Source organism: Leguminivora glycinivorella, chromosome 20 (assembly GCF_023078275.1).
Source record: "Leguminivora glycinivorella isolate SPB_JAAS2020 chromosome 20, LegGlyc_1.1, whole genome shotgun sequence".
In the NCBI taxonomy this organism is placed as follows: domain Eukaryota; kingdom Metazoa; phylum Arthropoda; class Insecta; order Lepidoptera; family Tortricidae; genus Leguminivora; species Leguminivora glycinivorella.
In genome coordinates this window covers 6,583,141-6,610,147 of record NC_062990.1, presented here as the reverse complement: position 1 = coordinate 6,610,147, position 27,007 = coordinate 6,583,141, and the positions used below count along the sequence as shown (strand labels likewise).

The following is a 27,007-nucleotide window of genomic DNA, read 5'->3' as shown; positions in this document are numbered from 1 at the left end:
ACCCAACTTATTTTAAATACAACGTTTATCTTTCTTTTATGCGGGGGGCTTCGCCCCCCGAGCCCCCCTTTGTTTGCTTTTAAAGGTCACAATAAAACGCTAACCCAACTTATTTTAAATACTACGTTGATCTTTCTTTTATGCGGCGGCCTTCGCCCCCCGAGCCCCCCTTTTCGTTACTCTTAAGGGTCACAAGAAAACCCTAACCCAACTTATTTTAAATACTTCGTTGATCTTTCTTTTATGCGGGGGGCTTCGCCCCCCGAGGCCCCATTTTCGTTACTCTTAAGGGTCCCAAGAAAACCCTAAACCAACTTATTTTACATACAACGTTGATCTTTCTTTCATGCGGGGGGCTTCGCACCCCGAGCCCCCCTTTGTTTGCTCTTAAAGGTCACAAAAAACGCTAACCCAACTTATTTTAAATACTACGTTGATCTTTCTTTTATGCGGGGGCTTCGCCCCCCGAGCCCCCCTTTTCGTTACTCTTAAGGGTCCCAAGAAAACCCTAAACTAACTTATTTTACATACAACGTTATTCCTTCTTTAATGCGGGGGGCTTCGCCCCCCGAGCCCCCCTTTTCGTTACTCTTAAGGGTAACAAGAAAACCCTAACCCAACTTAATTTAAATACAACGTTTATCTTTCTTTTATGCGGGAGGCTTCGCCCCCCGAGCCCCCCTTTGTTTGCTCTTAAAGGTCACAAGAAAAAGCTAACCCAACTTATTTTAAATACAACGTTGATCTTTCTTTTATGCGGGGGGCTTCACCCTCGAGTCCCCCTTTGTTTGCTCTTAAAGGTCATAAGAAAACGCTAACCAAACTTATTTTAAATACTACGTTAATCTTTCTTTTATGCGGGGATGCTTCGCCCCCCGAGCCCCCCTTTTCGTTACTCTTAAGGGTAACAAGAAAACCCTAACCCAACTTAATTTAAATACAACGTTTATCTTTCTTTTATGCGGGAGGCTTCGCCCCCCGAGCCCCCCTTTGTTTGCTCTTAAAGGTCACAAGAAAAAGCTAACCCAACTTATTTTAAATACAACGTTGATCTTTCTTTTATGCGGGGGGCTTCACCCTCGAGTCCCCCTTTGTTTGCTCTTAAAGGTCATAAGAAAACGCTAACCCAACTTATTTTAAATACTACGTTAATCTTTCTTTTATGCGGGGTGGCTTCGCCCCCCGAGCCCCCCTTTTCGTTACTCTTAAGGGTAACAAGAAAACCCTAACCCAACTTATTTTAAATACAACGTTTATCTTTCTTTTATGCGGGGGGCTTCGCCCCCCGAGCCCCCCTTTGTTTGCTCTTAAAGGTCACAATAAAACACTAACCCAACTTATTTTAAATACTACGTTGATCTTTCTTTTATGCGGCGGCCTTCGCCCCCCGAGCCCCCCTTTTGGTTACTCTTAAGGGTCACAAGAAAACCCTAACCCAACTTATTTTTAATACTACGTTTTCTTTCTTTTATGCGGGGGCTTCGCCCCCCGAGCCCCCCTTTTCGTTACTCTTAAGGGTCACAAGAAAACCCTAAACCAACTTATTTCACATACAACGTTGATCTTTCTTTCGTGCGGGGGGCTTCGCACCCCGAGCCCCCCTTTGTTTGCTCTTAAAGGTCACAAGAAAACGCTAACCCAACTTATTTTTAATACTACGTTAACTTTTCGTTACTCTTAAGGGTAACAAGAAAACCCTAATCCAACTTATTTTAAATACAACGTTTATCTTTCTTTTATGCGGGAGGCTTCACCCCCCGAGCCCCCCTTTGTTTGCTCTTAAAGGTCACAAGAAAACGCTAACCCAACTTATCTTAAATACTACGTTGATCTTTCTTTCATGCGGGGGCTTCGCCCCGAGCCCCTTTGTTTGCTCTGAAAGGTCACAAGAAAACGCTAACCCAACTTATTTTAAATACTACGTTAATATTTCTTTTATGCGGGGGCTTCGCCCCCCGAGCCCCCCTTTGTTTGTTTTTAAAGGTCACAAGAAAACGCTAACCCAACTTATCTTAAATACTACGTTGATCTTTCTTTCATGCGGGGGACTTTGCCCCCCGATCCCCCCTTTTCTTTACTTTTAAGGATCACACGAAAACCTTAACCCAACGTATTTTAAATACAACGTTGATCTTTCTTTTATGCGGGGGCTTCGCCCCCGAGCCCCCCTTTGTTTGCTCTGAAAGGTCACAAGAAAACGCTAACCCAATTTATTTTAAATACTACGTTAATCTTTCATTTATGCGGGGGGCTTCGCCCCCCGAGCCCCCCTTTGTTTGCTCTTAAAGGTCACAAGAAAACGCTAACCCAACTTATTCTAAATACTACGTTGATCTTTCTTTAATGCGGGGGGCTTTGCCCCCCGAGCCCCCCTTTTCTTTACTTTTAAGGATCACACGAAAACCTTAACCCAACGTATTTTAAATACAACGTTGATCTTTCTTTTATGCGGGGGGCTTCGCCCCCCGAGCCCCCCTTTGTTTGCTCTGAAAGGTCACAAGAAAACGCTAACCCAATTTATTTAAAATACTACGTTAATCTTTCATTTATGCGGGGGGCTTCGCCCCCGAGCCCCTTTGTTTGCTCTTAAAGGTCACAAGAAAACGCTAACCCAACTTATCTTAAATACTACGTTGATCTTTCTTACATGCGGGGGCTTCGCCCCGAGCCCCCTTTGTTTGCTCTTAAAGGTCACAAGAAAACGCTAACCCAACTTATTCTAAATACTAGGTTGATCTTTCTTTCATGCGGGGGCTTCGCCCCCGAGCCCCCCTTTTCTTTACTCTTAGGGATCACAAGAAAACCTTAACCCAACTTATTTTAAATACAACGTTGATCTTTCTTTTATGCGTGGGGCTTCGACCCCCGAGCCCCCCTTTGTTTGCTCTGAAAGGTCACAAGAAAACGCTAACCCAACTTATTTTAAATACTACGTTGATCTTTCTTCCATGCGTCCCCCCTCGAGCCCCCCCCCCTTTTTCTGTTCTTATCTTCCGGCACCATCATCAGGCCTTGAAACCTAATCGTAGTCATAGTTCATTACAAGACTTTTCTAAGAAGCCCAAAAACAGCTATGATACGATGTTCCATCATGTAGTTCCAGTTCATATCTTCCGGCTCCATCATCAGACCTTGAAACCTAATCGTAGTCAAAGTTCATTACAAGACTTTTCTAAGAAGCCCAAAAACAGCTATGATACGATGTTCCATCATGTAGTTCCAGTTCATATCTTTCGGCTTCATCATCAGACCTTGAAAACTAATCGTAGTCAAAGTTCATTACAAGACTTTTCTAAGAAGCCCAAAAACAGCTATGATACGATGTTCCATCATGTAGTTCCAGTTGATATCTTCCGGCTCCATCATCAGACCTTGGAACCTAATCGTAGTCAAAGTTCATTACAAGACTTTTCTAAGAAACCCAAAAACAGCTATGATACGATGTTCCATCATGTAGTTCCAGTTCATATCTTTCGGCTTCATCATCAGACCTTGAAACCTAATTGTAGTCAAAGTTCATTACAAGACTTTTCTAAGAAACCCAAAAACGGCTATGATACGATGTTCCATCATGTAGTTCCAGTTCATATCTTCCGACTCCATTATCAGATCAGCTCAACAGTACCATATTATTGTATTGTCATCGGAACTACATATAGCTGCCAATTTTCATTACGCTACGACTCCTGGAAGATGGTTAAATTAGCTTCCTTAGATTCCATTACATACATAGTTACATACACGACGACCTAATAAAAGCGTGTTAAAAATTCTCATTACATCCAAATCGGATCTACGGGTTGGATCTATAGAGAATGAAGGCATCTGTTCTACCTCAGAGACGGCAGGGGGCGCCACGAGCCTTCGGTAATTGTGTCATATAGGTACTTGAAAATGTCGACCCTTGCCACTGTAACCGAATGACCGAGTGGCTTTCCTATAGTCTGTTGACTAAGTGCTATATTTGTCTACCATTCTTCATCACATTTCACCTACTCAAAAGTTAGCTGGAAGCAATCCCTTAAAGGGGTAAGTTCGCCTGTATACTTCAATCCTGTCTCATATTTGTGTTTTGTACAATAAAGAGTTTATACATTAATTTTTTTGTCAGAATTGGCGTACAAGCCGTTTGTCACAACGTAAAACGTTATCAGTACTCTTATCAGGGCCCTTTACCCTCCAAGGGTCGAAAGACGTCATAATCTGCATTTGAATTGGCTATTGTACTATCTTTATGACTTAGCAGTATTTTGATGTTTGCAGTTATAGTTTTGACCCCGTGTGGTGAAGGTTTAAGAATTTCATCACCCCTTTACCTCCCGTGGATGTAGTACCTAAAAGTAGTATGTGGGATATGGATTAAATTGTAGTTTAGTTGATGAGACAGCAACATCTTACTGCAATAACACAGTTTTTTGACGTTCGCTTGCCAACATAGCTTGTTGTGGCCCTTTTTAACCCCCGACGCAAAAACGACGGGGTGTTATAAGTTTGACGTGTCTGTCTGTCTGTCTGTCTGTCTGTCTGTCTGTCTGTTTGTCTGTGTGTGTGTCTGTCTGTGGCACCGTAGCTCCCGAACGGGTGAACCGATTTCGATTTAGTTTTTTTTGTTTGAAAGCTGAGTTAGTCGGGAGTGTTCTTAGCCATGTTTCATGAAAATCGGTCCACTATGTCGCGGTCGGGGGTTTTTTTCAAAATTTTAATTTTGTGGTTAGGTTATTTGACGTTCGCTTGCCAACATAGCTTGTTGTGGCCCTTTTTAACCCCCGACGCAAAAACGACGGGGTGTTATAAGTTTGACGTGTCTGTCTGTCTGTCTGTCTGTTTGTCTGTGTGTGTGTCTGTCTGTGGCACCGTAGCTCCCGAACGGGTGAACCGATTTCGATTTAGTTTTTTTTGTTTGAAAGCTGAGTTAGTCGGGAGTGTTCTTAGCCATGTTTCATGAAAATCGGTCCACTATGTCGCGGTCGGGGGTTTTTTCAAAATTTTAATTTTGTGGTTAGGTTATTCTATAATAGTATTTGTATATTTTATATACACATAATTTCCTGAGGAGCTACTCATAAGACAAGCCTTCTTAAGCTGTAGGGTCTACTCAATTCTCGTAAGGATTTTCTATATTTCTTTATTACTTTGTAAACCTCCGTGCATCCTAAAATGTAAGCAGATTAGTGGACGCCCTTAAATAATGGACACGTGAACGCATCACCAATTTAATTCCGTGCAAAGTCAGCATGGTCCGACGCTAATTTTCTGCCTTGATAAGGGTTAAATATCAAAATACAGTCCCAAACTTATCTTCCACGTGTTTGCTTACGCATTGGACCTAAACTTAGGAGAATAATATGAGACAATCAATTCTCCATACAAACGTAGTTCTCTTCGCTCGCTCAATTCAATCTTCGCACGTGTATTATACGACGTTTTTAACACGCTTTTATTAGGTCGTCGTGTATGTAACTATGTATGTAATGGAATCTAAGGAAGCTAATTTAACCATCTTCCAGGAGTCGTAGCGTAATGAAAATTGGCAGCTATATGTAGTTCCGATGACAATACAATAATATGGTACTGTTGAGCTGATCTGATGATGGAGTCGGAAGATATGAACTGGAACTACATGATGGAACATCGTATCATAGCCGTTTTTGGGTTTCTTAGAAAAGTCTTGTAATGAACTTTGACTACAATTAGGTTTCAAGGTCTGATGATGAAGCCGAAAGATATGAACTGGAACTACATGATGGAACATCGTATCATAGCTGTTTTTGGGTTTCTTAGAAAAGTCTTGTAATGAACTTTGACTACGATTAGGTTTCAAGGTCTGATGATGGAGCCAGAAGATATGAACTGGAACTACATGATGGAACATCGTATCATAGCTGTTTTTGGGCTTCTTAGAAAAGTCTTGTAATGAACTTTGACTACGATTAGGTTTCAAGGTCTGATGATGGAGCCGGAAGATATGAACTGGAACTACATGATGGAACATCGTATCATAGCTGTTTTTGGGCTTCTTAGAAAAGTCTTGTAATGAACTATGACTACGATTAGGTTTCAAGGCCTGATGATGGTGCCGGAAGATAAGAACAGAAAAAAGGGGTGGGGGGCTCGAGGGGGGAAGCATGAAAGAAAGATCAACGTAGTATTTAAAATAAGTTGGGTTAGCGTTTTCTTGTGACCTTTCAGAGCAAACAAAGGGGAGCTCGGGGGGCGAAGCCCCCCGCATAAAAGAAAGATTAACGTAGTATTTAAAATAAGTTGGGTTAGCGTTTTCTTGTGACCTTTAAGAGCAAACAAAAAGGGGGCTCGGGGGCGAAGCCCCCGCATAAAAGAAAGATCAACGTAGTATTTAAGATAAGTTGGATTAGCGTTTTCTTGTGACCTTTAAGAGCAAACAAAAGGGGGCTCGGGGGGCGAAGCCCCCCGCATGAAAGAAAGATCAACGTAGTATTTAAGATAAGTTGGGTTAGCGTTTTCTTGTGACCTTTAAGAGCAAACAAAGGGGGTCTCGGGGGGCGAAGCCCCCCGCATAAAAGAAAGATTAACGTAGTATTTAAGATAAGTTGGGTTAGCGTTTTCTTGTGACCTATAAGAGCAAACAAAGGGGGGCTCGGGGGGCGAAGCCCCCCGCATAAAAGAAAGATTAACGTAGTATTTTAAATAAGTTGGGTTGGCGTTTTCTTGTGACCTTTCAGAGCAAACAAAGAGGGGCTCGGGGGGCGAAGCCCCCGAATAAAAGAAAGATCAACGTAGTATTTAGAATAAGTTGGGATAGCGTTTTCTTGTGACCTTTAAGAGCAAACAAAGGGGGGCTCGGGGGGCGAAGCCCCCCGCATAAAAGAAAGATAAATGTAGTATTTAAAATAAGTTGGGTTAGCGTTTTCTTGTAACCTTTAAGAGCAAACAAAGGGGGGCTCGGGGGGCGAAGCCCCCCGTATGAAAGAAAGATCAACGTTGTATTTAAAACAAGTTGGTTTAGGGTTTTCTTGTGACCCTTGAGAGCAACGAAAAGGGGGGCTCGGGGGGCGAAGCCCCCCGCATAAAAGAAAGATCAACGTAGTATTTAAAATAAGTTGGGTTAGGGTTTTCTTGTGACCCTTAAGAGTAACGAAAAGGGGGGCTCGGGGGGCGAAGCCCCCCGCATGAAAGAAAGATCAACGTAGTATTTAGAAAAAGTTGGGTTAGCGTTTTCTTGTGACCTTTAAGAGCAAACAAAGGGGGGCTCGGGGGGCGAAGGCCCCGCATAAAAGAAAGATCAACGTTGTATTTAAAATAAGTTGGGTTAGCGTTTTCTTGTGACCTTTAAGAGCAAACAAAGGGGGACTCGGGGGGCGAAGCCCCCGCATGAAAGAAAGATCAACGTTGTATTTAAAATAAGTTGGTTTAGGGTTTTCGTGTGACCGTTAAGAGTAACGAAAAGGGGGGCTCGGGGGGCGAAGCCCCCCGCATAAAAAAAAGATCAACGTAGTATTTAAAATAAGTTGGGTTAGGGTTTTCTTGTGATCCTTAAGAGTAACGAAAAGGGGGGCTTGGGGGGCGAAGCCCCCCTCGCATAAAAGAAAGATCATCGTAGTATTTAAGATAAGTTGGGTTAGCGTTTTCTTGTGACCTTTAAGAGCAAACAAAGGGGGGCTCGGGGGGCGAAGCCCCCCGCATAAAAGAAAGATAAACGTTGTATTTAAAATAAGTTGGGTTAGGGTTTTCTTGTTACCCTTAAGAGTAACGAAAAGGGGGGCTCGGGGGGCGAAGCCCCCCGCATAAAATAAAGATTAACGTAGTATTTAAAATAAGTTGGGTTAGCGTTTTCTTGTGACCTTTAAGAGCAAACAAAGGGGGGCTCGGAGGGCGAAGCCCCCCGCATAAAAGAAAGATCAACGTTGTATTTAAGCTAAAGTGGGTCAGCGTTTTCTTGTGACCTTTAAGAGCAAACAAAGGGGGGCTCGGGGGGCGAAGCCTCCCGCATGAAAGAAAGATCAACGTTGTATTTAAAATAAGTTGGGTTAGCGTTTTCTTGTGACCTTTAAGAGCAAACAAAGAGGGGCTCGGGGGGCGAAGCCCCCCGCATGAAAGAAAGATCAACGTTGTATTTAAAACAAGTTGGGTTAGGGTTTTCTTGTGACCCTTAAGAGTAACGAAAAGGGGGGCTCGGGGGGCGAAGCCCCCCGCATGAAAGAAAGATCAACGTAGTATTTAGAATAAGTTGGGTTAGCGTTTTCTTGTGACCTTTAAGAGCAAACAAAGGGGGGCTCGGGGGGCGAAGGCCCCGCATAAAAGAAAGATCAACGTAGTATTTAAAATAAGTTGGGTTAGGGTTTTCTTGTGACCCTTAAGAGTAACGAAAAGGGGGGCTCAGGGGGCGAAGCCCCCCTCATGAAAGAAAGATCAACGTAGTATTTAGAATAATTTGGGTTAGCGTTTTCTTGTGACCTTTAAGAGCAAACAAAGGAAGGCTCGGGGAACGAAGCCCCTCGCATGAAAGAAAGATCAACGTTGTATTTAAGATAAGTTGGGTTAGCGTTTTCTTGTGACCTTTAAGAGCAAACAAAGGGGGGCTCGAGGGCGAAGCCCCCCGCATAAAAGAAAGATCAACGTTGTATTTAAAATAAGTTGGGTTAGCGTTTTCTTGTGACCTTTAAGAGCAAACAAAGGAAGGCTCGGGGGGCGAAGCCCCCCGCATAAAAGAAAGATTAACGTAGTATTTTAAATAAGTTGGGTTGGCGTTTTCTTGTGACCTTTCAGAGCAAACAAAGGGGGCTCGGGGGGGCGAAGCCCCCCGCATAAAAGAAAGATTAACGTAGTATTTTAAATAAGGTGGGTTGGCGTTTTCTTGTGACCTTTAAGAGCAAACAAAGGGGGGCTCGGGGGGCGAAGCCCCCCACATAAAAGAAAGATAAACGTAGTATTTAAAATAAGTTGGGTTAGCGTTTTCTTGTAACCTTTAAGAGCAAAAAAAGGGGGGCTCGGGGGGCGAAGCCCCCCGCATGAAAGAAAGATCAACGTTGTATTTAAAACAAGTTGGTTTAGGGTTTTCTTGTGACCCTTGAGAGTAACGAAAAGGGGGGCTCGGGGGGCGAAGCCCCCCGCATAAAAGAAAGATCAACGTAGTATTTAAAATAAGTTGGGTTAGGGTTTTCTTGTGACCCTTAAGAGTAACGAAAAGGGGGGCTCGGGGGGCGAAGCCCCCCTCATGAAAGAAAGATCAACGTAGTATTTAAAATAAGTTGGGTTAGGGTTTTCTTGTGACCCTTAAGAGTAACGAAAAGGGGGGCTCGGGGGGCGAAGCCCCGCATGAAAGAAAGATCAACGTAGTATTTAGAATAAGTTGGGTTAGCGTTTTCTTGTGACCTTTAAGAGCAAACAAAGGGGGGCTCGGGGGGCGAAGGCCCCGCATAAAAGAAAGATCAACGTTGTATTTAAAATAAGTTGGGTTAGCGTTTTCTTGTGACCTTTAAGAGCAAACAAAGAGGGGCTCGGGGGGCGAAGCCCCCCGCATGAAAGAAAGATCAACGTTGTATTTAAAACAAGTTGGGTTAGGGTTTTCTTGTGACCCTTAAGAGTAACGAAAAGGGGGGCTCGGGGGGCGAAGCCCCCCGCATGAAAGAAAGATCAACGTAGTATTTAGAATAAGTTGGGTTAGCGTTTTCTTGTGACCTTTAAGAGCAAACAAAGGGGGGCTCGGGGGGCGAAGGCCCCGCATAAAAGAAAGATCAACGTAGTATTTAAAATAAGTTGGGTTAGGGTTTTCTTGTGACCCTTAAGAGTAACGAAAAGGGGGGCTCGGGGGGCGAAGCCCCCCTCATGAAAGAAAGATCAACGTAGTATTTAGAATAATTTGGGTAAGCGTTTTCTTGTGACCTTTAAGAGCAAACAAAGGAAGGCTCGGGGAACGAAGCCCCTCGCATGAAAGAAAGATCAACGTTGTATTTAAGATAAGTTGGGTTAGCGTTTTCTTGTGACCTTTAAGAGCAAACAAAGGGGGGCTCGGGGGGCGAAGCCCCCGAATAAAAGATAAATCAACGTAGTATTTAGAATAAGTTGGGATAGCGTTTTCTTGTGACCTTTAAGAGCAAACAAAGGGGGGCTCGGGGGGCGAAGCCCCCCGCATAAAAGAAAGATTAACGTAGTATTTTAAATAAGGTGGGTTGGCGTTTTCTTGTGACCTTTAAGAGCAAACAAAGGGGGGCTCGGGGGCGAAGCCCCCACATAAAAGAAAGATAAACGTAGTATTTAAAATAAGTTGGGTTAGCGTTTTCTTGAAACCTTTAAGAGCAAAAAAAGGGGGGCTCGGGGGCGAAGCCCCCCGCATGAAAGAAAGATCAACGTTGTATTTAAAACAAGTTGGTTTAGGGTTTTCTTGTGACCCTTGAGAGTAACGAAAAGGGGGCTCGGGGGCGAAGCCCCCGCATAAAAGAAAGATCAACGTAGTATTTAAAATAAGTTGGGTTAGGGTTTTCTTGTGACCCTTAAGAGTAACGAAAAGGGGGGCTCGGGGGGCGAAGCCCCCCGCATGAAAGAAAGATCAACGTAGTATTTAGAATAAGTTGGGTTAGCGTTTTCTTGTGACCTTTAAGAGCAAACAAAGGGGGGCTCGGGGGGCGAAGGCCCCGCATAAAAGAAAGATCAACGTTGTATTTAAAATAAGTTGGGTTAGCGTTTTCTTGTGACCTTTAAGAGCAAACAAAGGGGGGCTCGGGGGGCGAAGCCCCCCGCATAAAAGAAAGATCAACGTTGTATTTAAAATAAGTTGGGTTAGCGTTTTCTTGTGACCTTTAAGAGCAAACAAAGGAAGGCTCGGGGGGCGAAGCCCCCCGCATAAAAGAAAGATTAACGTTGTATTTTAAATAAGTTGGGTTGGCGTTTTCTTGTGACCTTTCAGAGCAAACAAAGGGGGGCTCGGGGGCGAAGCCCCCGAATAAAAGAAAGATCAACGTAGTATTTAGAATAAGTTGGGATAGCGTTTTCTTGTGACCTTTAAGAGCAAACAAAGGGGGGCTCGGGGGGCGAAGCCCCCCGCATGAAAGAAAGATCAACGTTGTATTTAAAATAAGTTGGTTTAGGGTTTTCGTGTGACCCTTAAGAGTAACGAAAAGGGGGGCTCGGGGGGCGAAGCCCCCCGCTTAAAATAAAGATTAACGTAGTATTTAAAATAAGTTGGGTTAGCGTTTTCTTGTGACCTTTAAGAGCAAACAAACGGGGGCTCGGAGGGCGAAGCCCCCCGCATAAAAGAAAGATCAACGTTGTATTTAAAATACGTTGGGTAATGGTTTTCCTGTGACCCTTAAGAGCAAATAAAGGGGGGCTCGGCAAAAAAGAAATACTAAAATTTTGTTTGAATTAGTTGAAATGTGACAATATTTTCTAATCGAGTCAAACAAAATCCCACTAGCTGAGAGCTTCAAAACAATGTATGACGAAAGTATGTCTCTCTAATGTCTTCAAAAAGTCCGCGATGGCACATGTCTATATTGTCTATCTTTTACGGATTACGGATAGGTATAAACATTTTTATGATAATACCGTAATAAGAAGGTAGCCGCTAGTTATTATTAAGTAGCAATTAGCAATAAGTACACGTTAAGCCACAAATGGCATGTAAAATCCGCCTACTTGAAATAAATTTATGTATAAATGTTAAAAGTATTTCATTATTAATGACTAAAAAGTATAAAATAAATTAATAGTTTAAAAAACACTATAAAACACGCTTTTATAAATGCACGTAAAAGCCAAAAATAAATTATGGATCGTTCAAGTTGTCTCTATTTGTGAGCTGAAGTTTAAAAACTATGTGCTTTTAATTATAATATTTGATTGTAAAAGCGTGGGGCGCTGGAACAGGAAAGACTTTCTTGTAAACAAATACTAATCCGAACTTCCTGGCGAATGAAGTTGCATAAGAACATAACGTTTACATATGCCGCCTAAGGGTTACCAAAGAGAACCAAAGATATCTCGTCCACGAACAAGAACTCTGCATCCTGTCACTGTAGACACTTTCCCCTTTTGTACTTTGATTAGCGGAAAAAAGCGGCGTTCTAAGTGTCGGTGACTGTCGACTCTCCTCGCTACTAGCGCATATTTTGTCTGAGTTCGACAAACTGGTACCTACTTTGAACACTGACTTTTAATTGATTTGACTGTTTAATGTAGAACCTACTAGTCATGCTGCAACTCCAGTTAGCGCGTCAATCTGTGTAACCTCCTTCCCGTAACATAGCATAATTTGATTTATCAGCAAGTTATACAAAAAGTCTTTCCTGTTCCAGCGCCCCACGCTTTTACAATCAAATATTATAATTAAAAGCACATAGTTTTTAAACTTCAGCTCACAAATAGAGACAACTTGAACGATCCATAATTTATTTTTGGCTTTTACGTGCATTTATAAAAGCGTGTTTTATAGTGTTTTTTAAACTATTAATTTATTTAACACCCAACGCAAAAACGTCGGGGTGTTATAAGTTTGATGAGTCTGTCTGTGTGTGTGTCTGTCTGTGGCATCGTAGCTCCCGAACAGATGAACCGATTTCGATTTAGTTTTTTTTGTTTGAAAGCTGAGTTAGTCGGGAGTGTTCTTAGCCATGTTTTATGAAAATCGGTCCACTATGTCGCGGTCGGGGGTTTTTTCAAAATTTTAATTTTGTGGTTAGCTTATCAATTAAAACACGACCAAAGGAAGTGCGTAAAGTGAGACTCTATGTGCCTTTATCTAAAAGTTAAAGGGCCATTATGTAGTAGTGGTAGTACAGTGTTTAAATTTACCGTCCAAAAAACGGCTGTTGGTGCGCAGAGGCCAAAGCCTTTATTAGGAAATTGGGAGCCTGAACGAGCCCACGACCCCCGCTCCGGGTTGTTTCTGTTGCAAAGGTTGTCACGGTTCAACGCGGCGAGCGTGATGCAACGGGCCCTCTCGTCGTCGGGCCGCCTAGGAGTGGATTTAGTGAGTAGCTTCGTCCTAATTTTATTTGTAATATTTAATTTATTCAGTTATTAGAATTTTTATTTTTAAATTGTAAGTAGTACCCTTGACTGTAATTGTTTTATTTTTATATTAATAAATATCAAACTAACATTTATCGCATCAAGGGAAATTAATACGTCAACATTTTGTTACTGTGGGTCGTGTAAAGTATAACTCAAAAATTGACTCGGTGAAAAAGGGCACAAGTCCCACCTCGGACTTGTGACCTTTTTCACCGAATCAATTTGAGTTATACCCTTTTTCACTAGACCCACAGTAGGCCAAACAAGTCTACATTTAAATCAAAATTAACTGCATTGAAATTATCCTTAAATTTGAATTTAATTTAATTCTAAACAAACTATAAAGGGACGAATTTAAGGATACATATCTATGTAGTTCATAATTTTGATTTAAATGTAGACTTGTTTGGCCTACGCAGTATACAAACACTTAAATTAAACGTTTTAAATTCCATTCGTCCCCTTCAAATTTTCAGGAATTCATTAATTATCCCCAAATTCGTTCCGGAAACATCCTGAAACCAATATCAGTAAATTAAACATCGTTTTCAATTTCTGAAGGAAATGTGATACATTCTTCATGATTTGTTTAAGGATATTTTCATTTTAACCCTTGAAATGGTTTCGTAATATAAATTGTACGCTTGAATGGCTTCATGCATAATATATGTGGAGAGGATAAAATCAAATGTCAGAGGTCTTTCCGTAATTGTACGAAATATTTAAAAATATGCGGAGTTTTCACAGATCTCACAGAGGTCAATAGAATTTGTGAACAATGTAAACAAACGCTGTAAAGAGTTCGAAACGTCGGGATAAATTTTAAGTTCATTATACACGAATTAATCCGTTTCCATAAGTTTTATTTCATGAGTATCTATCGCGGTAACCGAAGACAATGTAATGTAAACAAACGTTATTAAATAGTCAAAATGTCTCTAATTTCCATTCTAACTCATCAGATACTGGCTAAATCCATGTGTTAATCTTTCATATCACACATTATGATCCTCAACCTTCAAAAAATTAAAATTGTGCTAAAATATTCATATTTCATATGATGGTTTGTTATTAATTATCTTTATTTACATGCATGAACATATTTACATAATTATACAGTATGTAAACTAACGAAAACCATTTACTGTAACCCGTAAATGTCCAGGTGACTGAGAAACTTTTACTATGGGACCAACACCCAAAACGCGAAATAAAAATTTACTCTCCCATAGGAAATACTTACTATAAAATAAAACTACCTATGAAACTGTCAGAAGATATTTTCGTGATTTCGGGGTTGATCCCATAGTAAAAGTTTCTCAGTATCACCTGGACATTTACGGGTTACAGTAAATGGTTTTCGTTAGTTTACATACTGTATAAATGAAAATGAAAATGAAAATGAAATATTTATTTTTCAAGTAGGCATATTACAATGCGCATATGAACGTCAAATAAAGCTACGCCGGCTCTAACCCTACGCCTCAGCCTCGAGAAGATTTCAGTCCCCCCTCAGTTGGGAGGGGGGTATCCACTATGGGACCGGCAAGAAACTCGGCGGGCAACTTCTTTTCAAAACATTACATCTTATAATTAACATGCATTAAATAACAACATACAATTTAACATGCAAAAGTATTCATCAAAGAATATGAACAGACTAGGTACTCTATGGAAATCAATTTCAATAAATTATATTATTGCTTAATAATACGTCGTTCTTCTTCAGAGAAAACATATCAAATTGTCATAGAAGAAAAAGATAATATGAATCTCAATATCATTAAATATGTAATTTACCTACACAACATAAAATATTTGATGTGCTTTCTTATCTGAACTGTGTCCTCTATACATAATACAATTATTTTAATTGCTATTCGTTTTTTGTAGTTTCTGGTTCGGGCCATGCATGTTTGTCTGTCAAATAGTCCTCGACTCTGTAATAAGCCTTTAACATCAATGATTTTTTTAAGTAGTTCTTAAGAGCTGGGAGGGGTAATCTCAAAGCAGTGTCAGGTAACTTATTATAAAAATGAATGCATTGCCCAACAAATGACTTCTGTACTTTACGGACACGAAACTTCTTTATGGCAAGCTTATTTTTGTTTCTAGTGTTATAATTATGGATATCAGAATTCTTAGTGAAACAGTCTAAATTCTTAACAACATAAATTATACTATCATAAATGTATTGGGAAGCTACAGTTAAGATATTAATTTCTTTGAAGAGTTCTCTTACTGATTCACGTGTTCCTAAGTTGTAAATAGAACGAATGGCTCTCTTTTGTAATACAAAGATAGTCTGTATGTCAGCTGCTTTGCCCCAAACCAGAATACCGTATGACATTACACTGTGAAAATAACTATGATACACTAGGCGAGCTGTCTCAACATTAGTCAGTTGCCTGATTCTCCTAACGGCGTATGCGGCTGAACTTAATTTGCTTGCTAGTTTCTTTATATGAGGACTCCATTGTAGATTTTTGTCCAATGTTAAACCAAGAAACAGTGTTGTATCTACCATCTCTAAGCATTCATCATTCAAAAGTATTTTTGTATCGATTGGTTTAACATTCGGCAGAGAAAATCGAATACATTTGGTTTTCTTAGAATTAAGAAGTAAATTGTTGACAGTAAACCACTGCAGTACATCAGCTAACGTGCTATTAATTACATTGTAATCCGTAGATTTTCGGTCAACATTAAAAAGCAGTGATGTATCATCAGCAAAAAGTACTATTTCACAAAAGTTTTTCACTATACATGGCAAATCATTTATATAAACCAAAAACAGGAATGGACCTAAAATTGAGCCTTGTGGCACTCCTAATTGGACTACAGTCCCGCTAGAGCGAGTTTTGTTAACAACTACTGTTTGTGTTCTATTGCTAAGGTAAGAAGACATAAAGTTTAGGGCATTTATAGACAAACCATAATGTTCTAATTTCAAAATGAGCGTTCCATGATCCACACAATCAAAGGCTTTTGAAAGATCACAAAATATGCCAATTGCATCACAAGAATTTTCCCAAAAATTATATATATGTTTAATGAGTACCGAAGCAGCATCGGTCGTGGAACGGCCCCTTGTGAAACCGAACTGTTTGCTTGTAAGTAATCTATGTCTGTTGAAGTGTCCCAGTAGATCATTTAACATTAGCTTCTCAAAGACTTTACTTAGTACAGGAAGTATTGATATGGGACGGAAATTGGTTATATCACTCGAATCACCCGATTTAAAAAGCGGTATGACTTTGCTACATTTCATAAGATCTGGAAAGGTGCCTTGTGAAATTGAAATATTATATATTACGGCCAAGTAAGGTGCTATTATATCTATGACATGACTAATTACTTTAACTGATGTTCCCCATAAGTCTTCCGTTTTCTTTAAATTGAGTGACTTGAATGTTTTAACAATATTTACAGAGTCTACTTGACTAAATTCAAATGAATTATTACATTTCTTAACATTAGCACAAAGTAATGAATGGGCTTGAGCCGCAGAAGAATGTAAACATTTTGTGGTGTTAACGGCTATATTTGAGAAATAATCTTCGAATGCCGAGGCAACATCGCTGTTCGACACTATTTGTTGATTATCTGATACAATGTTGACTTGACAATCGCGTGATTTACATTTACCAGCTTCTTTATTTATAATACTCCAAGTTGTTTTCACTTTGTTGTCCGACACTTTCAATTTAGAACTAATAAAGTTTTTCTTGGCAGTTAAACACACTTTCTTGAAGATTCTTGAGTAGTTTCTTACATAGTCCAGGAATAGTATAAGAAACTAAGACTAAACTTAAAAGCTAGCTAATGTCTAAAATAGGCCCTTGAGGCATTGTACCAAGGATACTGGCGACATTTCCTCGCTGTATCGCAATGCTGATACGTTGTGCGAGGAAGTCGCCAGCTCTTCGGTCACCAGTTACCTCAACCAGACGCTTCGCGATTTCTGTGAACAACTTGTTAGCGCTTGGTTTGTTCACATTGTTGACAATTTCTATTGACATCGATTTTATTAGGAATCAGGCCTATTTGTATTGAATGTCGACTGTCACAAAACACTGGCTTAAACTTTCAAGAATTACTTTTAAATCGGGACGTAATCGCGTACATGACCTAACTAAACTACCACTATACTAACACGATTTGCACTCATAATTTTAGAACAAAACGGGACTTAATCGCGTAAACACTTAGGCCCACTTGCACCAACCACTTAACTCAGGGTTAGTGGGCTGTCAACTGTCAAATTCCATATAAAATAGTGGATTAACCCTCCATTTTCGTTGGCGCAAGTTGCCCTTACTGACCGACGGCCAAGTATAAATGTAAGTGTTTACGTGATTAAGTCCCGTTTTGTTCTAAAATTACCACTAAACTGACCTCCTACGCCTCTTCTCCGAGACCACGTGGACAACGTCGTCCCTGAAACGTTAGTGGTAGTTTTAATGCGATTAAGTCCCGATTTAAAAGTAATTACGCCTGTCGCAAGCCCTTGAACCCACACACTTGTAGATGGATGCTCCTATTGGGCTATTGCGCAATACACGCGCATCATTTCCATGTCTGTGTACATACGAACGACCAGCGGATCGTGTCATCACGCACGCACACAACGACTGTATGCTAAGACGATACAGGAGGGATCAATTCTCCATACAAACGCTCTCGACTATTTCCTCCCTGGTTTTTGAAGAAAGAGCAACGATTTTTTCGACACAGATTTTTTTTTATCTGTGTCGGACCGTTTTGATTTTTGTGATATTCTTATTTTTAAAGACGCTAGAGCCCATCAAAAAAGATGTGGTATTCAAAATTGGTAACAATTAGCCAAAAAAACTAAACGGTCCAACACAGATTATTTCATTGTTATTCAGTTTCTCAAATTTCGTTACGATTGATTAAGTTTTGAAGAAGGAAACAGTCGAGAGCGGAACCTCGACTTTAAAGACTTTTTCGCAATATCTTTTAACTGAGTTGTTCTGAATCTGAATGGACATTTTTCTTTCGATAAATCTAGGTAATACCTCTAGTATCTCTCTCTCTCTCTCATCTTAACGGTTTCCCGGTTGCATCCTCAGCTCGGGCGCTTCGGAGCCCGGGGTCCGCTTTCCGGCTTTTTCTCCTCCACTTCGCACGGTCTTCTGCATCCCTTTTAGTGAGACCATTAGCACGCATATCAGCCCCAACGACATCAAGCCAACATTTCTTGGGTGCTCCCCTTCGTCCGGGGCCAGGCGGAGGTGGCATGGCAAGACATTTGTTCCCTATGTAACTTGCCGGTTTACGTAATACCTCTAGTATATTTAACTAAAATTCCCAAATTGAAAGGGGCATTTCCATTTTAGCATTTTCGCTCCTGTAGCGTCTTAATTTTTTTTTTTTTTTTTTTTTATGGGATAGGAGGCAAACGAGCAGACAGGTCGCCTGATGGTAAGCGATCACCGCCGCCCATGGACACCCGAAACACCAGACACCAGAGGAGGTGTGTAATGACCTTACAACTGCGATACGTTCGCAAAAAAACTTCATACAAAACAAACACAGAGCAAATGCTCTGTGTTTGTTTTGTATGAAGTCATTTTTTCTCTTAGAAACACCACAAGGTTTTGGTAATTGTGTCATATACTCAGTTTCGACCCTTGTTACAGTGACCGAATGGCCGAGTGGTTCAGTCATCCGTGGCTACAACGGACTATGGTTCTAATACAGCTTTGGACACTTGGAGGCTTTTTATTTTTATATGACATGTATTTCAGGTTTTAGTTTTTTTTTTATTCTGTGAGCTTAAATAAAAGATGCAGAATTTGTAATAGTGTCAACATAAGTGTTTACCCTGTATAACCTAAACGTCGATAACAGACGTATCTCCTATGATTTGTTACCGTAGTTCCACCATAAATCTTCTACGCTCCAACTTGCGCCAACTTCCTCTAAGCTTTGTAGTATATTTGTCGCAAGTTGTAATCAGCAGATATAAAACTTTTTAGATAAGATACTTGAACACTAAGTTTTATATTGTAGAGAGTTTTTACTGAATTTGTTTACGTCTGCTCTGCGTCACTAACTGTCCCGTACATATATAGTTTTTATTCCGCACTAGTAAGCAAAGTAGTAGATTACGACACTTCAAAGGTCCTTATGTACTGAAAAACGTCGTATGATGTACGTGCGAAGAGGAAATCCCTTCGGTCGCGTTTGACATTGATTTATCGCCACTCGTTCCGAACTTTTCCGCACTTGTATCGTAATGTACTATTTCAGTACACATGGTGCTACTTTATCGCATTAGGGCCACTTGCACCAACGAAAATGAAGGGTTAACCCGAGGGTTAACCCTTCATTATATATGGAATTTGACAGTTGACAGACCACTAACCCTGAGTTAAGTGGTGGTGCAACTGGGCCTTAGTGCGGTAGCTTTATATCTAAAATAGGCCTATGAAGCATAACAAGGATGCTGGCGATATTTTGTCGCTGTATTAAGAATCGTAATTTTGATTTTATTTCTTTGTTATATTTTCCGTATCTAAATATAAATGAAAATTCCGTATCAAGTTCCTTTTACTCAAAAGGCCTACATTTAACAGCGACCCAAGTCTAACAACTTAATAAAATGTAAATAGCTACACCCCTTCCTGAGAAGTACCCATGACCCATATAATGCACGCACTCGAAAGTGCGACTTATACGAAGACTTTAAGGGTAATTTTACTTTGATTGTTATGTGAGACGTTCATTTGGATCATATGATGGGTTATTAGAACGATGTGTTGGAATTTAGCGATAAGTTTTAAAGTGTATATTAAACTTGATAGTAGTTGAAAATAAATAATAACTATGGTACATGTAGAGAACAATTTTTTTTTTTTTAAGTAGTAACACTACTATATCCATACTAATATTATAAATGGGAAAGTGTGTGTGTCTGTTTGTTTGTCCGTCCTTCACGGCAAAACGGAGCGACGAATTGTCGTGATTTTTTAAGTGGAAATAGTTGAAGGGATGGAGAGTGACATAGCCTACTTTTTGTCTCTTTCTAACGCTAGCGAAGCCGCGGGCAAAAGCTAGTATAAATTATAAACTGAAATAGATACCATACACTAAAGAAAAAGCGGGAGACCGGTTCGATTCCCGGCTTCGCCACCAGTGGGCTTGATCGCTTTCTTTAGTGTATGGTATCTATTTCAGTTTATAACTACGGTACAGACATAATTACTCTCTCTTCTTCTTATCTTACATAATTTGACTTTGTAAAGCCTGAGTGCACATATTGGGCGTGCAGCGTGCATGTCAAACAATTGAAGCTCTCACAATGGTCCTGAGTCGACGCTGCATAGGGTGGACGCAACGAACGTGCCGTTCCGAGCGACCGTCGCCGTCGCGTCTCATACTTCCATATCGATAAGGTTTGATTTCGTATGCGTCGCATCGCCGTCGCGCGACCATCGCGCGACCGTCGCCCACGCAAGCCACGGCGTAACACTTAGTATTACCAAAGAGGATCGATCATCAAGTATAATATATTATAGAGAATCACTGTCAAAGTAAAATGTGTAGTCACATTGCACACACTGACATCTCTCGACACAGGATTAAAACTCTTGAATCTCAGTTTTGACAAATTTCAATATTAGCGCCATCTAGCCGAAAATAAAGCGAATCTAAGGCCTATTGGCGTGGCACACAAATGGTCTCGCCGGAAGATCAGCGCTGACCCTGTGGTTAGTTAGCATTACGCTGAGGCGTGACCATTTCGTGTTAAACAATTATATCAATGTGTTTTTTTTTTTCTTTGTTTTTTAATTATTATTTTTTCTTATAACTTTTGAATGTGCTTGTATTGTTTTATATGTGTTGTATGTTGTTTATCACGAATAAATGATTGGATTTGGATATTGCCTTTGAGGCATTGAACCAAGGATGCTAGTGACATTTCGTCGTTGTATTGCAATGCTGATACGTTGTGCAAGGAAGTTGCCAGCTCTTCGGTCACCAGTTAGTGCGTTTTCACATTATCCGATCCGATATCGGATGTAGGAAGGATTTCAATAGCGAAAATCAAAGATGGCGGCTTAAATGTATGGGATATCGGTCTTACACCCGATATCGGATCGGATAATGTGAAAACGCTCTTACGTCATCCAGACGCTTCGCGATTTCTGCAAAAACTTGTGCGCGCTTGGACCACAATATGATTCATATTAATTTTATTCTCCCTTAATGATGAAATAGAAATCGTAATCATGGTTAAAACATTAACATCACTCATAAAACAGTACGCAGTAATTTCACCACAGTTCAATAAATTGCCGCATAGAATCCAAACTTATTTGTAGAAAGTCATAACTCCCGCATTTTTGGTATGGAAATAAGTCCTTTAAACACTTGGGTTGTAATAATTGCCCGAATTCGGACCGCAGTCTGAGTCTGAAACTTTAATTAACGAATTATTTTTACAACGGAATTTTGGTACAGGATATAAGCGGTAGCGGAAAATATTTCTATTTATATATACCACAGATGTCATAGGTATCATTAGACAGATCAAGCAAATGACAAATTAGCGTGTCAAATGAACTTAGCGAAATCCACTTAGTTGTCCGTCCTTAATCGCAGCTTGCAGCGTCAATTTTTGTAAGTTGAAGTCAACAAGTCAACACTCAAGGGTCTGAGACATATTAAAAATCAAAGGCAAGTAACAACTTCAGTACAAAATCTGACACACTTGGCCGCCATACAAATAGATGAACGAGTTAGATAATTTATTTATTTATTTATTCGATAATTATTATATAAACTTACGCCTGTGCAACCCAAAAGGGGTAGACAGAGCACATGAAACTGCTCCAGTTCCAGTGTCACTCTTAGTAAAGAAGGGCTTGAATGAGAACATCAACTATTTTCTGTTAACAATCGAGAGTATTATGTAGACCTACATAATAAACGCTTTCTCTTATGAACTGGAACCTTCCCCAAGTTATAACAGAAGGGCTGGCGGTTTTTTCATTTGGACTCTTTCCGTACGCTTGACAGTTTGTCACTTGAAATTAAAATGGCGGCCTATTGCTAATTTATTCAAACTCTTTGACATTGTTTTGCATTTAAGAGTAAAATAAAAGTAAGTGACTGTTAAAAAGTCATTAGCGTAGCGTAGCATGACTTCACGGAAAATTTATGTAATTATTTAGATTGTTTTTTCAGGTACATACAGGGTGAAAGACCATATGGAGCGGCCCGGTTGGTAAGAGAAAGAGAGGAAAGCAAAAATGGTGCGACGAAATAGTCAACAGAGCGGGCAAAGACTGGACAGAAAAGGCTACCGATAGAGACATGTGGAGAAAAATGGAGGAGGCCTTCACTCTGTAGAGAGGTCCTTAATAAAATTAGTTTTAAATGACATTAAAAAAAAAATCATAGATATATTTTAAATTATTTAAAAAATTGTAGAATTATAAATATATATATATATATGTAAAACTGTATGAAAATGTAAAGAGATGATGCCATGTATAATTATGATATTTTATTAAGGAATCAAATAAAGGCTTTATTCTTATTATATTATACAGGGTGAAAGAAAAAGGACCGTCCAAACTTTGCATAGTGACTTTTGAGGTCATTATGAACAACTTTTATTATGGGACCAATGCTGAAATCGCAAAAAAATTTGGCATACATACATTTCGACTGTCATGATCCCGCTCATTAAATTTGTTTGAGAGTTTTTTTTTTAATGTGATATTGTCATCATCATCCTCTTTGGGTTATCCCGGCATTTGCCACGGCTCATGGGAGCCTGGGGTCCGCTTTGACAACTAATCTCAAGATTTGGCATAGGCACTAGTTTTTACGGAAGTGACTGCCATCTGACCTTCCAACCCGACGGGTTACGACGGGTTACGGGTTGACTTAGGCCTTATTGGAATTAGTCCGGTTTCCTCACGATGTTTTCCTTCACCGAAAAGCGACTGGCAAATATCAAATGACATTTCGCACATAAAATGTGATATTATATTGTACCCTAATTATGATAATTTAACTTTAACTTTGACATGTAATTTTTTTAATTTTATGAATAAATGAATATGAATATATGGAGCAGCCAATTTTTTTCCCGCGTTTTCAGCATTGGTCCCATAATAAAAGTTGTTCATTATGAGCTCAAAACTCACTATGCAAAGTTTAAACGGTCCTTTTTATTTCAGCCAGTATATGGGTGAATCAAATTTTTCTTGCCTGTTATTGCCATGGTTACGGTCCCCTGAGTCACGCTGGTTTTATGCAAAATTATGCTACTTAAACTATGCAAACATGCATTTTTCTGGTGTCTGGTGTCAGCTTGCATAATTTCAGTAGCATAATTTTGCATAAAACCAGCGTGATTCAGGGGACAGCAACTATAGCAATAACGCCGTGTCTTGCGTGGGCGACGGTCGCGCGACCGCCGCGCGACTGTCGGCATCGCGTCTCATTGCATCGTCTACTTCCATATCGATAAGGTTTGATTTCGTATGCGTCGCATCGCCGTCGCGCGACCATCGCGCGACCTTCGCCCACGCAAGCCACGGCGTAACATGCAAGAGGAAATTGATTCACCCATATGTATTACGCTGACTTTCTATACTTAATAATGATTTTCAGTTTCACCCCTTTTCTAGGAACTAAGAAATTAAATGTGATGTTACTGGGTAAAGGGACCTTATTATCGATGGCACTTAAGGCGTTATGAGCGATGTTCGTGTACACATACGACGCCGCGGGACGTAAGCGCCATCGACGATAAGGTCCCTTTACCCAGATAACGTCACATATTATCAAAGTATATTGTAACATGTCTATATACAAAACTTCTGTAATAACATGATATATTTTAAGTACGTAATAAACAGATGGTTAAAATTTAATAACATAAATAAAACTTACGATGAATTTCTCCACATTATAATATAATTAACTTTTCTTGTGAATTAATAATGAATAGTGAGACTATTAATTATTGTATGTATGTAAACACTTTATTGTACATACGACAAGTTAGGTCATAGAAATACACTATAAGTAGTTATGGTGTACAAAGGCGAACTTATCCCTATTGTTATTGTTGTTATTATTGTTTAGTTAAAGTTAGAAAACTGTTTTAAATATTATAGAAACTAAAATATTATAAATAGTACATTGGACAGTTTTTTAAAGTGGAATACAGTGAAAACTGGATAAGTGGAATCGCAAGGGACCGGCTGTTTTGTTCCGCTTATCCAGGTTTTCCATTTATCCAGTTTTCCAATTAACCAGGTTCAAATAAAACGTCTTCTCACTTATAGAGGCTCTCGCTAATAGAGGTTGTCGATGCTAGTAATGTCGCTTATAGAGGTCACGTACAGTCAGCTGCAGAGAAAAGGAGACCCCTGCCATACAAATTTCTATGTAAGGGGGTCTACTTTTCTCCGCAGCTGACTTTACATGCTATTAGAGCAGGCGCTAAGTCGGGAAAACTAAATATATCTTTTATTTAATATACATGTAGATATAAATTAACAAAAAATAGGTTTAATCCTGACTTCTAAAAGCAATCAAAATAATCCACAGTACTGTTCTACAAAAACAATATCTTTCCTTTGTTATGAAGTAACTTATATTTAAACAATTCACTTCTAATATTTATTTATGCAAGAAACCAGTATGGTTAAATAAATCAATATACCGATTGTACTTTGATGAAAAAATTCGATTTTTTAAATTTATCCCGAAGAGATAAACACTTGATTGTGTGCTTAGGCATTGCTTATCTAACAGCACGGCACCGCAACGCAGCTAAAACCAAACTGAACGATGTGTAATCTCATCCAAAATATATAGCTAAAACATAAACCAATTTTCCACTCATAGAGGTTGCGGAGACGACTACTTCCAGTTGCAGAGGTAAAAATAAGAAATTTCCGAAAAAATGGATTCCACTTATAGAGGTCCCAAAATTCCACTTATAGAGGTAATTCGTTGTTAAGGGACCGGGACCGAGAACTTAGGTCCACTTAAAGAGGTTTTCCACTTACCCAGGTGCCACTTATCCAGTTTCCACTGTATTGCAGTTGGCAGCACGCTGGAGTATCGATCCAGTTACCGTGAGTTCAAGTCTCAACCAAGGCAGTAATTTTCCACTTTTATATTTATTCTAAGCCTAGTGGCATCGATTACAGACGTTTCTGTTTAGGTATAAAATAGTTGGAAAAGACATTCTAACACAGATATACTGAATCCCACGGTATTTTCATGAAGTATTGTATTGTGGATTATGGGCACTCAGACACCGATATCCATACTAATATTATAAATAGGAAAGTATGTGTCTGTTTGTTTGTCCGTCTTTCACGGCAAAACGGAGCGACGAATTGACGTGATTTTTTAATTGGAGATAGTGAAGTGATGGAGAGTGACATAGCATGTAGGTAATAACACCGTTTACGAGCGAGTGTGATAAAAAATAATTACGTGTTCAGCGCACATATAAATGTCTTTACGGGGATTCGAACCAATTGACTATCTTAGCATGCTGGGTCACTTCACTGCCCACTAAGCCACACCGGCCGTCAAAGATATAAACTTAATTAAAATACAACAGTTCATTGAATATTAATTATAAAGGAATAACCAAATGGATTTACAGCGAAACCACATCATAGTAATTGTATACGGTTTTCGTGAAATAATTGGACAACCAACTTAATAATTAACTAGCGGCCCGCAACCGGCTACGCACGGGGTTTATTATAAAACTGGTTGTAGTATACTACATACATACGTACAATCACGCCTGTATCCCATAAAGGGGCAGGCAGAACACATGAAACTACTAAAGCTTCAGTGCCACTCTTGGCAAATAAGGGGTTGAAAGAAAACGAAACTGTGACATTGCAGTGACAGGTTGCCAGCCTCTCGCCTATTACGCCACAATTTAACCCATATCCCATAGTCGCCTTCTACGACACCCACGGGAAGTATACTACGTCGGTGGCAAACAAGCGTCCCGCCTGATGGAAAGCGGTCACCGTAACCTATGGACGCCTGCAACTCAAAGAGTGTCACATGCGCGTTGCCACCCCATTAGAAACTTGTACAGTCCCTTTTGCTGCGTTAAATACACAGTAAAAACCGGCCAAGAGCGTGTCGGGCCACGCTCATTGTAGGGTTCCGTAGTTTTCCGTATTTTTCTCAAAAACTACTCAACCTATCAAGTTCAAAACAATTTTCCTAGAAAGTGTTTATAAAGTTCTACGTTTGTGATTTTTTTCATATTTTTTAAACATATGGTTCAAAAGTTAGAGGGGGGGACGCACTTTTTTTTCCTTTAAGAGCGATTATTTCCGAAAATATTAATATTATCAAAAAACGATCTTAGTAAACCCTTATTCATTTTTAAATACCTATCCAACAATATATCACACGTTGGGGTTGGAATGAAAAAAAAAATCAGCCCCCACTTTACATGTAGGGGGGGTACCCTAATAAAACATTTTTTTCCATTTTTTATTTTTACACTTTGTTGGCGTGATTGATATACATACTTGTACCAAATTTCAGCTTTCTAGTGCTTACGGTTACTGAGATTATCCGCGGACGGACGGACGGACGGACGGACGGACGGACGGACAGACAGACATGGCGAAACTATAAGGGTTCCTAGTTGACTACGGAACCCTAAAAAGGAGTGCACAAGTTCCAAGGAGGGTTCGGGTTGCCGACGACTCAAAGGACAATAGACGGAATAAGTCAGTTCCGTAAGTCCTCCAGTCATCAGCACACCGCACCCTCGTTGAGCTCTGGCAGTCTTACTCACTATGAGTAGGGTCTAGTGCTATTTGGCTGCGGTCTTCTGTAAGGCGGAGGTACTTCCCCAGTTGGGCTCTGCTCTAGATTCGAGCGAGATGACGTCCGTTGTGCTGTGCCCTACCACACAAAGCGGAATATCATTCACTATGCCCACCCCCTACAAAATAAGATTGAGAGA

General features: G+C 40.0%; 1 protein-coding gene across 1 annotated transcript in view; it reads left to right on the top strand.

Moving 5' to 3' along the window:
* LOC125236912 overlaps nucleotides 1-18,709 on the top strand; it is a 37,356-nt gene extending 18,647 nt beyond the window's left edge. Inside the window, exon 2 of the mRNA XM_048143829.1 lies at nucleotides 18,654-18,709. Within this exon, the coding sequence (XP_047999786.1) occupies nucleotides 18,654-18,709 (56 nt within the window). The remainder of the gene's footprint in view (nucleotides 1-18,653) is intronic.
* The last annotated feature ends 8,298 nt before the right edge of the window (nucleotides 18,710-27,007 follow it).